Below are 14,487 nucleotides of genomic sequence, written 5' to 3'. Positions count from 1 at the left end.
TGCAAAATATTTATTTTCATTTCACACTTTCCCGCCTGCTTTGCGTCTTAGCACACAACAAAAAAGGCAGCCTTTGCATTCCTCGAAACTAGCAGAGCACACAATCGAAATTGCTTTGGACATGAATTTCAATTTTCAACAAAAGGCACAATACCCCAAATGTTAGATTCGAAATAAAACACGATTTGGAACGAAGTTTTGATTGAACAGGGGATAAATCACGAAACTTTTCTCTGATTTTTTTTCCAATTTGGTGTTTGAGTTGCACGAACTCGATTTAAGCATTTATTTATTTTTTCGGTTGTTTTGTTAGACTCTATTTATTTATTTATTTGAGCTCAAGCTTTGCTGCCATTATTTTTCTTTCTCCGCTTATGGTAATTTTAACCTATAATCAAATCAACATCTTACTGTTTCCCAAACAATTGTTGTTGTGAGCGATAATCCATCCGAGAGGAGGAGAGAGAGAGAGAGAGTGAAAATCAAATGAGAAAACCAAATTCCACATTGGGATGTTAAGAGCTTTCGTAACCAAATGTTTAGTGCCAATGGCAATTTTCCACTTAGCTCTTTCGTCGTCGGCTGATGCGTTCCATGTCGAATATATACAGATTTTTTTTTTTATTCTCCCATCGACGAGTCTTCCACTTTGATGGTATGTCGATTTAAACACTGCATAAGTAGTGCTTAGGCGAAAAAGTGTTTGCGATGCGCACCGTATTTGGAGATTTGGAACAGTGTTTTCCCAATGCGAAAATCCCCCTTGCTTTAATTAAATATTTAAAAGATCCGTTTGAAATGTAAATGTCGTTAAATTCATGGACGAAAAAGCATTGATACAGTCAAAACAAAACCATTCCACTGAATGACCAAAGCACAAAACCGTCGAACCCAAATACAAAGATACGAATGTGAATCGCCTGGAAGCAGGGCTACGGCAGATGGTCTGTGTGTGTGTGTGTGTGTCGGTGTATGTTTTCAACAAACAAAATGCAAATCTTCATCCAATTAAATTAAAAAATGTTACCAACCAGAAAATTAAATTACGTACATTTTGTTACACATATCCAACAGGCGAATAAGTGTTAGATTTGTTTGTATTTTTTGGGTTTGCGACAAACCATTTTGAGTTCGTAGTTCAACCCATCGTTGTTTTTGTTGTTGTCATTTATGTAAACTCATTTTCTCTAGCTCTGTTGGCTAAATACCTGGGTGTATACTCGAAGATTTTGTTCGGATTGCTGGAACTGGTTCAAAATCCGAACGTTTTAGCTGCAACTGAAGGAGTTGGATTAAAAATACCATGTTTTTCAGTCCTTGTTTATTTCTTCTCTCTTCATGTTTTTTTTCGTTCTTCCCCTGTTGCTGTTCTCGTGAGTGAGTGTGTGTGTGTGTGTGTGTTTTGCTCGCCTTTTGCTGATTTCGACGTTGGATGGAAGATTTGACTGTGCTTACCTTGGATTTGTGTCGTTGATTGTTTATCTTTTGTGCACGATTTCGTGTTTTTCTTCGATGTTTTTCCTCTGTCTTGTTTTCCAGTGTGAATTTGAGTGTATTAAATCGCAAGTTAAGTTATTTGCGTATAATTTATCAAATAAATGAGTTTGAAGGATTCGAGACAGGTTTTTCTGTAATTTGTTTGAGGCGATATCGCGGGCGTACAATATAATACGCTCGCTACCATGAACAAGCACTTTCGTCCATGTTTCGCATTTCTTTGGAAAATTGTCTTGGCGTTTCGTAGTCAAAAGACTGTCGCTATTTGCTGTTGCTGCCGTCGTCGTCATCGTCGTTGCCGTAATCGTCACTGCATGAAAAGAATGCGATGGGTGAAAGTTAATGGAATATGGTGTGCGAATGAATGGCGTTGCTTGAAATGTGTTGTATATGTTGTGTGTCTAATCGCTTGCTGTTGAATGCGCATTCTGGAGATTTAATTAAAATGTGCGAGTCAATGACTATCATTACCCTACGACTGGATAAATATTTACCAATTGAATATTTTAATGAATGTTATTTTGCCCGACGAAACACACCTGGTTTCAATCAGTTACAGTTGTATATTGACTGCAGCAGGCGGCGACTGACGACGAGGAGAAGGACGACGGCGACGGCAACGAGCGTGCACACTGAAATCCAATTTAATGACTGTCTTTCGAGTTTTTTGCCGACACAGCACTAACGTATTCAATTGTGAGAAGACATTTAATTATTTCCAAATTGAAATGGAATGAACGGTCGACAACTTTTGTGTGTTTCTTTGAGTGACTGACGGAGTATGTGATTGAGTGAATGATTGTACGACGTGGAAAGTGACTTGGGCTGAAGTTTCGATGTTTGATTCAATTTGCAATGTCAATTCTTTGTGAGCAACGCACAAAGGCATTCATTGCGCCTTTTTATTGGCACAGAATGTGCAAACAATCAAGCGCAACAACTGCCGGAAATCCTTATTAAAATCAGTTTCGAATGAATCACAACTCACGCAAACACCTACAGAACGAACAGGACATTCAGTTTCAATCACTTTGCGAATTGTAATAGCTGCCATGCATTCAAACAATTACGCTGGGTGTAATTTACACTTGAAGCGCTCCGCAATATATCAAAAGTGGATTCCATCATATTTTTCGATTGTTCAGTCCGCTGAACGATATTAATTAATTGTTTCGATTCAGTTATAAATTGTTGCGTTTTATGAAACCGCATTGATTGCCCTTTTTTAATCGATGCACTTGCACGACGCCGACAACGATGGTTCTGCCAGCAAGAGCGATTGGTCGCAATCAATAAAACCTAATTAAAAATTTATCGATTGAGGTGGGCAATTTTAATTGAGTTTCCGCCTCTTTGCTTCAAGTGCTAATTTGAAAATTGCATTAAATTTTCGTTAAACACTCCAAGTGTTGCGGAGTGTGAATGGGTTTTTGTTTATGTTTGTGTGTGTGAAAAGTGGATAGAATGAAAGAGAATAGTGCATTGTGAACAATGTTAATTCTTTGAAAAATTAGCTATTCTGTTGCAAATTACAAAGCATTTTTTGTTCTAACATTCCCTCCGTGCTAAATTCATGTTGTTTTTCTTTCGTTGCAGGCGTGTTTCTGTCTCTTTTAATATTTTTATCCATAGCAGGAAATATTTTAGTATGCTTAGCTATATACACCGAACGAAGTTTACGTCGAATTGGAAACTTATTTTTAGCATCACTTGCCATTGCGGATTTGTTTGTGGCGTCCCTTGTGATGACGTTTGCTGGAGTTAACGATTTACTGGGTATGTATCAATACAAGCACAAAATGATTTTGCCGCATTTCGCGCAATCAATAAATACCATTTCACCAATCACTGACGACGACGGCGACGACGGCGACGACGGCGACGACGGCGACGACGACAACGAGTGAGTGAGTGAGTGTTACAACTCAATGACGATGTTTTGATGCAAATTGAAAAACCAATTTCGCAAGTATCAATTATTTTTAGATGATTTTCGCGTATGAATTTTCTCCAAGTGAAGGAGAAAGAGGGAATTGGAGAGAGAGAGAGAGAGAGCGCAGCTGTAGGGCTGATTGTTCGGAGCGCGTTTGAATGAATCGCGTTCGATTCAAAATGATGCCATTCACGCTTGAACTATTTCCATTTTAATTTATTCGATGTTTGTGTTTGGCAAGTTTGATTTACTTTCGAATTGTTGCGCACGCGAGAGAGTGAAAGAGAACGAGAGAGTACGCAAACGGAAAACATCCCTCTCATATTCGCTGGGTGGTTTTGTAACAAGGCACTTCGCAAATGTAAATGAGCTAAAAACCTAACGAGCTCTTGTCAATCAAGCGATTCGAACTGTCAATATATGTGGCAAAGTGACTCCATAGTGCAAGACTCGCTTTCTACCGCCCATCTCTCCCTGTCTGGATAGATGAAAATGGAGAAAAAATGAACTTCGTGCAAAACACATCAGCTGTGTGCAAGTTTTTCCATTGCAATGCTCAAGTGCATTGGAGTTGATACTTTCAAGTGCTATTATAAAGTTGGAAAAGTTTGTGCAAATTATAATATCCCTGTAATCAGACTCCAGCTCGTGCTTCTGAAATGTACACACGCAGTGCAACAGAATATCGGGGAGAGAGAGAGAGAGAGAGAGAGAGAGAAAGAGAGAGAGAGTGAAAGAAAATGCTGGCTTCAAAAATGCCATTATCAGGCGAATTTAAAACATTCTCCGAAAACTTGTACGGAATACTTAATGGAAACAAACAAGTTTTTTCTCTCCCCTCTTCTTCTTCTGCTTTTTACTCATCATCTTCGTTGATTCCGCTGCATTTGTACATGTCTTAACAAGTCTCAACTTCTTTTCTGTCTTCGCGTGGTGTTTTTGTTTCGCAAATGCCACACACACAACATTTGCAACATTCGCTGACACAAAACTCGTCGTTATGTTGTTCGCCGACGAACACGTACTACGCCAAACAAATGTGCTTTAAATTCAACATTTCACAATCAGACCGAAATGAAAATGATGCAAAACTCGTAGGCAAAGAGATAGAAAATGTCTATAATTTCATATTTGAAGAAAAGGCCGACTCACAGCCAATGAAATATGTAGATGACGGCGTTTGTGTGTGTCATCATTAAAGTTTTGCCTGTGGTTACAATGATAAATCATATTTTCGAGATCAAAATTCCACCATAGATTAACAGTATTTTCGTGATGCATTGTAATGCAAAACAGAATATTTCGCAAATTTAACTGTTGCAAAGCACCACTCGACTATATAAACTTTCGTTTTACTATCCATCGTATGAATTCCAATGTAGATTTGCTTTTCGCTTTTAAACATACCGAAAAATGCGCATATTTTCATTCGTACAAATATTCAACGCCATTTTATGCGTACTTGCCCCATGTTCCCATGATGAATGTAAACCACTTTCGCTGTGAAATAGAATTTTACAGTAAACAATGTTAGTGACTAGAAAAAAAATTGAAACTAAAGTCTCTTTAGATTTCTACCAAAAGTACCATCAATATTAGTTGTTTCCAACCCATTTTCACTGTGTCAAAGTAAATTTTTCAAGTGAAATCGTTTTGTTTACAATGAAATATGCGCAAATAAATGGAATTCACTCAATGTTTTAATAGTTTATAATTGCATAAATGTTGCGATACACCAAAGTTTAAATAAAGCATCCTTACATTTAGCATTTATTCAAAAGACTCGCATTTAACAATTGCATTACAAATTCAACTTCATTTATCCACCACTGTTAACAGCGCCGAAAAACGTTTCCACCGTTTGCATCCACAATGCACTCACAAAAACCTCCCCCTACTTAATCATCTCTGAATACTTGCAATCGTGAGCTTTTAAATTCAACATTCAGTTGAAATAACTTTGGAATTGTTCAATTTCGTAATGCCGATGGAATGAAAGAACATGTATTTTTGACTTGAAATTGAAAAGCACTGCACATGGCAACAGTAGCTTACAATGGTTTACTGCAACTCATGCAACAAACTGTTTACAAACGCATTATTTGGTTGAATTTTCCACACAAGTTGCCTCAAATTGAAACAATTTTACTTGGGAAAATGGCATTTTACTTGAAACACAACACACATCCTCGGGAGGTAGAGCAAGGGAGGGAGAAGCAGCGATGCCTGTGTGGATTTCAACAGCAATTCACTTTGTGTTATCAAATTCCTATGGCTGAGATTGGGAAGAGAGTATATTTTTTCCGCCTGATTTAGTGAATAGGAGGGTTTGTATGTTTCAATTGTTGTTTATTTTATGTTTAGAAGACAATGCTGAACACATTGGCGTCTACCCGAAAATTGAAAGCCGTGTCTTAACACTACAAGACAAATCCAGTCAAACATATCCTCTTCTCAAACTCACCCATAGATTTGTCTCCCATCAACTTACGCCAAATGCTTTTTGTTTGTCTACGAAACATCAAATTCAGTTCGTTTGTCGCATGAACCTCTTCCAGAGCTGGAAAAAACACTCTGTGTGTGCGCCGCACATCTACTGTGAGTGCGTTCTTAGTTACGTGCGCGCACACACAGAGTGTTTTTTCCAGCTCTGACCTCTTCCTTTCACTGGTTTGTCCCATTCAATTCCAACGGATTTCAAAATATTTCTTGAGATGATTGTTTTTTTTCGCTTCCGTTTGCCAAATGATGCAGTTGGCATTGTTCATATTTTTTTTCCAGCACCATCTATGCACCAAGAATTTCTTCCGGCGAATGGTGAGATTGTGTCTTTGTCTGGATAGATTCATGTTCAAACGTAAATTCATGCCATTTTCACGCTTTGTTACACCAAAGCCAAAGTAAATATCTGCGCAGTGCTTTTTTTTCCTTCTTTAATTTCCTAAAGAGAAGAATCTCCACGACACAGAAAATTCTATAGCAATCATTAACAATACAAACAGCCATTCAATTTGAAAGACCCACGCATTTGTGCAAATGAAATTGAATGAACCGTAAAAATCCGTTGTTTATTTTGCTTTTCATTCCAATTTCGAATATTAAAAAATGAAAAATTGTCATTAAAAATTTCTTGCGAGTAAGTTTTCGAACGTTCAAGGTATAAATATTGAATGATGTATAATGCCATTGACATGGGATAGAAACTTGAGTTTGTTGAATAAGAACAATGTTTGTATTTTCTTCACATGTCGAACATGTTCTTCGGGCGATGTTAGATAACACATGTTAGTCGAAATGTTCATCTGTACCACATTGATGGTAATCATCAAAATGTATACCCTTCCAGCTTACGAATCCAAATGCAAGAATCAAAATATTTTCCTTTCGATCTCACTAAAAATTGGAATGAAAAAAAAAAACGAGTTAAAGAACATTATCAAATGTGTTCCGATTGTTTGTTTATCGTTGAATGCTTGGTTGTTACTTTCGCAAAGTAACATTTACCAATCGAAAATGAAAACATTTTTCGATCAAAATCGTTGTCGGAGCTCGGAAATGTCATTCGCCGTGTTTAAAGAGATTTCTCAGTCCAGACAAAGGACCGAAACTATTCGCAAATTGAAACTGTTTGTAGATGGAATACGTGCGGCTCTCTTTGCTTCTCCATTTCTCTTCATCTCTTGTTCTAGTGCCGTTCCATTTATTTCGGCTTAGTTCTGCTACATAAATATTTGACGATAAATCAAATGTAGACACAGTAAAATATCGTTGGCAGTATGCAAACAAATGATATTTATTTGATTTCAGGTGAAATAGCAAATGATGCAAATTATGGTTATGATTCATGGCACACTGAATTTGGCTATAAGTCGTCGGTCCATTACATTTCAATTTCATCTGATTAGATAATTGACGATGCCATTTCGGCGCGTCTCTGAATTATTCTGTTGACGTTATTTTTCATAGCGCAAAGAGAACAACAAGTATTAGTGCTTGTACACTGAATTGGCCGTTATCATTCTATTTATAGCAATAAACTGGCTACATTTTCGAATCACTCTAAACGGCGTTAAAGCTGTATGTTCGTGCATTGAATGTGACTGGCACACGTTAGCAACGCCACACTGATTCAATTGTTATGACTGTGCAGTGTGCGTGTGTCTCTATCTCTGTGTATACGCGTTGAGGGATCTGACAATATAGTCAAAGCCACATCACATTTCATAAATTATGCGCAAATCGCGCTAAATTGGCATTGATTAAATTGTGTCAGTTGTGACAAGTTTTGTATGATTTATACGAAACCCATACAATAAACACTTTAAACCAATATCACTTCAGAAATGAAGCTATCGCTTTACTGCCGACCAACAATAATGATACACACAATCCAATTGTTGCAGTCAATTGATGCACTTGATACATTCTCTGCTATATGTGTAATGTGCTGTATCAGTTTAGTTACTATTCATTTGTGTGTACGGCTCGATTGAACGACCGACCGACCGAATGAACGAACGAACGAACGAACGAACCAATCGAATATAAATGGATTTATTCACACAAGTACAAAACACACGAGCACTCTCGTTAGGCTTTCATAATAAAATTGTCATTATTTCCACCTTCAAAGGGAAAAACAGCCGGACTGAAATGCTCACTGAAATGCGATATAATAATTTCATCGTAAAATAGAGCTCTCAATTTGATGGAATAAGTAAAATGTGTATATAATATTTATTGCAGAGAAAATGTTTCGCATAAAATATGAAAACCCCGTATCCATTTAAACGCAACGGAATTTGTTTTGCATTCGTTCGCATTTGGTGCATGGAATGAATTTCATTTTAGCTGTTAGTTTATGACAGTATCACACATAATTTCGGGGTAAAGTAAATAACTTTCAAAATAGTTTTGCATTTCATTTCCATAATAGTATCGCGTGTTGATATGCAAGCGCTTTGGCATCATCTCTCACCATTTTCGAGAGAGAGAGAGAGAGAGAGAGAGAGAGAGAGAGAGAGAGAGAGATATCTGTTTGAATGAATTTCCCGTTTTTGCATATCGTTCCGTTCATTTGAGCTGTCCAATTCCAATTTGTCCGGAACGAATTATGAAAGTTGCAGTCGTGAGTGCTCAAAAGTTGAAAGTGGGCCGTGTTTCATTCACTCACTTTTCCTCCAACCCTCTCTCTCATTCTGCTTCATTTATCGCAATTCGTTCGTTTCAACGCACGGAACGTAAGGTCGCTCTCAATTTACATACAACTTTTTCCACTTGAGATGCTATCAAGCTTTTTTTCTGCCATTTAATTTTCAAAACATATTTCCGTTTCATCTTTCTATTTACAATCCTGCATCCACTCCACGACAACTAAGACAGGGTGTGTTCTTTTTTCTGCGTTCTTTCTTTCTTCAGTTTTCAATTTCGTGCTTTTCTACCTTTTTACATCGTTAAATTCGCCACAAAATGAAGCCGAATGGAAAGAAAAAATAAAGCGAGGTTTTTTTTTCTTGCTTCTTCTTCTTCTATACGAGTTGCAAAAAGAATGCCACATAATAAATAATAATAATAAACAAGGACGCAAAGTATGAAAACTTTATTTTGGTATGCCAAAAATTATGACTTGTATAAATCAGAAGGTCCCCTTTTCAGAACATCAACGCCGTCTTCGTGTAGCCCATGCATACGGTATCATCTATCGTGTAAACAACGGGTTACTTTTTCACTTGAAAACGATTTTGTCCCTTTCTCTCTCGCTCTCTCTCTCTCGCTCTCTCGTGTGTTGTTACTGTTGCTGTTGTCGTCGTCGTCGTCGTCGTCGTCGTCGTCGTTCGCCAAATATGCAGACCATTGAAAAATGTGTCTGTTTTGGTTTAATGTCGTTCCTTTTCTCATGTTTCATTGTGTATGCTTTTTTTCTCTCTCCATTCTTTTGCTTGATGCTATTCTTATTCTCTCGTTTTTCGTATTCTTTAGGCTATTGGGTATTCGGCGCGCAATTTTGCGACACTTGGGTAGCTTTCGATGTAATGTGTTCAACGGCTTCGATCCTGAACCTATGTGCGATTTCTTTGGATAGGTACATACATATAAAGGTATGGGATGTAGCCGAAGTATTTTCAGCTTTGAACTCCATTTAATATACGTATTTATCAATTATAATTTTTTCTCTCTTTTTGACGCCATCATAAAGGATCCGCTAAGGTAAGATTTCACGGTATTTCTCTGACCATCAACAAACTTATAGCATCTAAACAAAAGTACACCGCCGACAAAAGCCATTGTTCAATCAAGCGAAGGAGGAGAAACAAGGGAAAACTTCTGCAACAGACGAAGAAGAAGAAAAAGAGGCCAAAGTAGAAAAAAAAAACCAAAAACAAGCCAAACAACAACAACGAAGAAAACGACCAGAAAATGTGAACGCATTTGGCCTTTAGGCAAGAATGATCCGGTCGCTAGGCACGTCTCGAACGGAATTAGCACCGAACAATGTCGAATCGCTCGATTTCAATGAACTTCTCAAAATCGAATTTCCATTGAATGTTTCACAAAAATGCACTCCGCTCTCTGCACTTTTTTCCAACAACAACGGCAACAACAATTTTTCCCATCGAAACCATTTCGCTCACACAAAATAATAACGGCGAAAGTCGAATCATAGAACCGTTTAACATAAATCTTGTTTCGCATAAAAAATGAATGGGAAGTGAATAATGACGTTAGTCACTCTTTGCCCAAAAACTACTAGAAGAATGAAAAAAGAGAAATACTCAAGCATCGGTGAACTGTGCGCAGTGAGTGAGAAGAGCTCACTCACTCACGAAATTCTTCAAGTTCCTCGTCATTTTGATTCCACTTCTGTTACTTTGACATTGTTACTCGTTTGCAAACTTTGAATTTCGAAACTTTTTTCTATGCACGCATTCGCTCACTCGCTTAAGTTGCATGCATCATGGACTCGAATTCGTAGCGATTCATAATGTAATTTGACAGCTTTTTTTTCTCATTAAATATGGAATCAGCTTAAACATGATGTTATCATGATGTTTTTCTTCTACTGACGCTCTCATAAAATATCCGTTTTGCAATATAGTTTTTGCCATCGCTGTGCTGTACTTCTTGTTCATTGCCTTCGGTTGTGCGCACTCGCACGCGCGCGCTCCATCAATAGCATTTCTATTCAAGAAAGAGATAAAAAATTAATTATGCTTCGTCTACCTAAAAGACGATTAAGCCAAATTGTGTTCTCTTTTTGCTTCACTTCATCCACTTATAGATTGAAACGGCAGCAAAAGTAGTGCGCAACGTTTTTGCTCACGACAGAGAGAAAGAGATAGTGACAGAGTGAAGTATGAGAAGTAGCCGAAGTCTGTTCACCTTTGAACTCCATTCAATATGTATTTATCAATTACGATTTTATCTCTCTCGTTTTGACGGCGCCATTCTATTCACCATTCGTCGTTCGCCCATTCATTTTGCGTTTGCAATTTTTGTTCGCCCGAGAAAATCACTAAACGCGCCTGACAGTGCGAGCAAGAGCGAGAGAAAAAGAAATAGCGCACGAAATGAAAGCAATTTATTTACACGAAATTATGATCGCTGGTAGTGCCATCGCTAAATATTCCAACGGAAATTTTGCATGGCGATAGCGTGCTCATCCGCACCAAACAAAACAATGCGATAGATCTTATTATCTTCGAGCTTTTATCTCAAACAACATAAATAATGTGCCTTTTTTTCGGTTACTCATACAGAACAAAGCGACTGGATCATTTTTTCTTCTCTTTGGTTTTTGCCAGTCGGTGAAAACTGAAGGACATTATTTATATGCGGAGCGTGATGCTTGTGTGTTTTTGAATGGTGCAGAACAATAATTCATACGAATCAATTAAATTGACATACGGTTGGAAAGTGTTGCGAAGGTGTATGCGAAAGAGGCTTTTAAAATGGAAATTCCAAAAGTGTAAAGCTCGCGATTTGGAATAGAAGACACTTCAAAACCATTATCAAGGCTATCGCTATGATTTAATAAATTCAACGCAACGCAACATAACAAAACCGCTTACAACAATACCATCCATTCCATGCGATAAATCACTTCAATTACCTGCGGAATTATGAGCGTTGAATGCCTTTAGTCATTAAATGAGCGCGCCTGATGGGAGCGCTCTTCTAACGACACCCAAATACACACACTTTCCTACGTCATTTACGAAATTCTACTTATAAAAATATCGAAACGCTATTTTTTCGCTCCTTTCCCATTTTGATGATATGATGTTCATGCTAGCAATTTAGATGAATTATTGACTGGAGGCGATTTGTAAATTGCGATCCTTGCACCATCGCTCCGTGTCTGTCACGCAACCCATTCTAACAACTTGTAAATTGAGTTTTCAACGTCGTCGTCATCATCATCATCATCAACACCAACATGGAAAATTGGTTTTTCAATGCCATCCACATGCCAAATTTCAAATCTCACCAAAACTTCAATTCAACGAAAAATATTATGATGATGGCAATTGACATCGAGTATGAATTCATCTTGTGAAAGCCAATTAGTTTATGTTTAGAGTCAGAGCAGCACATTGCAAACGGATGGCGTCGGGTCACGGGAAAGGGCGAGCGCTTGAGTGCATCGCGAATGGAATATACCATACGGAAGTGCAGTAAAATGCATTATTACAATGAAACACACTTGAATACCACATCTTGAAACGTTCCAACATCAAAAGCCATTGAGAGTTAAGCGTGTGCGATGTACATGCAATTGCGCAGGCATTGAGATGGCATTTTCGTTCATACAAATTGAACATTCTCATGTTGAACATTCTCGATGTGTAACAAACAATGGTAAATTTACTCTGATGCTCGATGCTTCTATGACAACACCAGCCACAAATGTAACACATTCATTTAATTTCATTTGCAACATGTCGTTAGCCTGACGGCTTTAGGAATTGCGTTCAAAGTCAAACACACAATCAGTCCACAGAAAACGCTCTCTCTCTCTCTCTTTCGCTCACATTCGCCGAATTACACAAATCTCAATCCAATCATTGCTGACGTAAAAATGATGACGGCTTAAGTGAATAATTGTGTTATTTTGCTGGTTGCGTACCCGTCAATGCTATAACCCGATTCCCATATGAAACAAACAGAAACAATGTGACACACAGAGAACAAACACACTCCACGCAAATGCCATCGTTGGCAATAGAACGATAGGCAGGAATAATTGTTTTTTTTTTCACGTCAGTTACCATTAGTACATTATTCACATTCATAACGGGTTTCAAGCGCGTCGACAGAGCAAAAGGCCTCGTGCGTTCACACATATACACACTATTCAGGTGACGAATTGATATTGTAACGGTGTACGTGTTGAGTTATATGTACATGTAAAAGCCACAAAATGATATGCAATCACTTCCATGTTCTCTGCGTCCTCCCATTTTCTTCTCTGTGTGCCCATTTTGGACGCTCGCACAAAAACCACAATACACAAAAGCCAAATCATTCGAAAATCCATTTCGGCTGGACCGAAAGTTGCTATTGTCGAACACTAGCATGCATTGCCTAAAATACGGACAGGTAGACGAGCCACACATACTCAAATCGTGTTGGAAATAGTTGGTAAACTCAGTTAGGACGAGCTCTTCGTTTTATATGCGTACATTATTACCGACAAAAAGCGAGCGACCGAGCGACCGAACGAGCAAAATAATTCAAAGCAAAAGAGAGGAAAAAAAACCTTTCATTTCCATTCGCATTCAGTTCTCGATTTTATTATCATTTTCCATTTTCGGAATTGGGTCGGAAATGAAATTCACTTTTCGGCTTTGCGATATTTATATACATATTTCACGGTTTGGCCTGTGTACGAGTACTTTAGCAAAAAGCTCTAAGAAGATTTAATTAAAACTTTTTCCATGGAAAATAAAACACTTGAAATTTTCGAATTTTATGAATGCTTGATTTAATTTGTACATGGAATGTACCATTGAGTGTGAATGGGGAAAAAAAATGCGACGCTTCTTACGCAATTTTTCAAATATCCCACTTGGTTTGCATTGTATTGTTAAGCTTAAAGTGACAACATATTTTCTGGTGTCTGAATTCTCGCTCGATGAAACATCGCGCTTGTTACCGTTCGGAGAAAATGAAGATGAAAGACTCTTGAGCCAGAGTGTACGTGAATGAAAGAGAAAATGAGGCGTCGCAAATGCTAAAATATTTTAAATGACGACTTTACCAAGGAGTCTCTCTCTCTCTCTCTCTCTCTCTCTCTCTCTCTACCCGGTGAATGGGCTTTTCTTAAGAAAATCTGCACAAAGTCTGATAAAAGTTTCGCTTTAAGTGTAGAGTGTACAGTACACACAACGAGATATGAAAGATGCGTTCATTTGTTTATTTATCTCTTGTAAATAAGCTTTATGCTCCAAGTTATTGCCAATAATCTTCTTTTCAAACAGGCAACGTCAATGCAAAAGCCTCTCCCCCTTTCTCTTTTGCTCGCACCCTTATGTGTTTTTACTTTCTTCTGAAGCAAGTTTAGGCCTGAAATTCTCAATTTGTATCAAACGTTTCTTTGATTTTTAGTCTCATCGCCAATTTTTTGTGACAGTATTAGAAAAGAAAACAGAATGAAAAATGCTCAAACGAAAACGTATTATTATTATAAAAATAGATTCCATGTGAATTGTTTTCTAAAATGTTATTTCTCTCTCTCTCTCTCTCTCTCTCTCTCTCTCTCTCTCTCTCTCTCTCTCTCTCTCTCTCCGTTTTTGTGTAAATTTAGATACGGACGATGGGTGACGCGACGCGTAGCTGTTTTATCAATTGTGACAATTTGGTTATTAGCTGCATTAGTATCATTCGTGCCGATCTCGTTTGGCTTGCACAGGCCCGATCTACCGTTAGTGTATGAAGACAATGGTCGAAAGTATCCAACATGTGCTTTAGATTTAACACCGACATACGCCGTGGTAATATTATTTACTTTCATTAAAATATCGTTAAATGCACTATCAACCATAACATGATCAGAT

General features: G+C 37.8%; 1 protein-coding gene across 2 annotated transcripts in view; it reads left to right on the top strand.

Moving 5' to 3' along the window:
- Window positions 1-14,487, top strand: part of LOC129569344 (dopamine receptor 1) — a 41,502-nt gene that overhangs the window by 18,502 nt on the left and 8,513 nt on the right. For both annotated transcript variants that reach the window (XM_055448092.1, XM_055448093.1), the window contains exons 3-6: window positions 3,094-3,273; window positions 9,410-9,528; window positions 9,627-9,637; window positions 14,238-14,424. In XM_055448092.1, coding sequence (XP_055304067.1) covers window positions 3,094-3,273; window positions 9,410-9,528; window positions 9,627-9,637; window positions 14,238-14,424 — 497 coding nt within the window. The remainder of the gene's footprint in view (window positions 1-3,093; window positions 3,274-9,409; window positions 9,529-9,626; window positions 9,638-14,237; window positions 14,425-14,487) is intronic.

This window comes from Sitodiplosis mosellana, unplaced genomic scaffold (genome assembly GCF_009176505.1).
Source record: "Sitodiplosis mosellana isolate CC-2019 unplaced genomic scaffold, AAFC_SMos_1.0 Smas_scaffold_30, whole genome shotgun sequence".
In the NCBI taxonomy this organism is placed as follows: Eukaryota; Metazoa; Arthropoda; class Insecta; order Diptera; family Cecidomyiidae; genus Sitodiplosis; species Sitodiplosis mosellana.
This window is presented reverse-complemented; position numbering and strand designations above follow the sequence as displayed.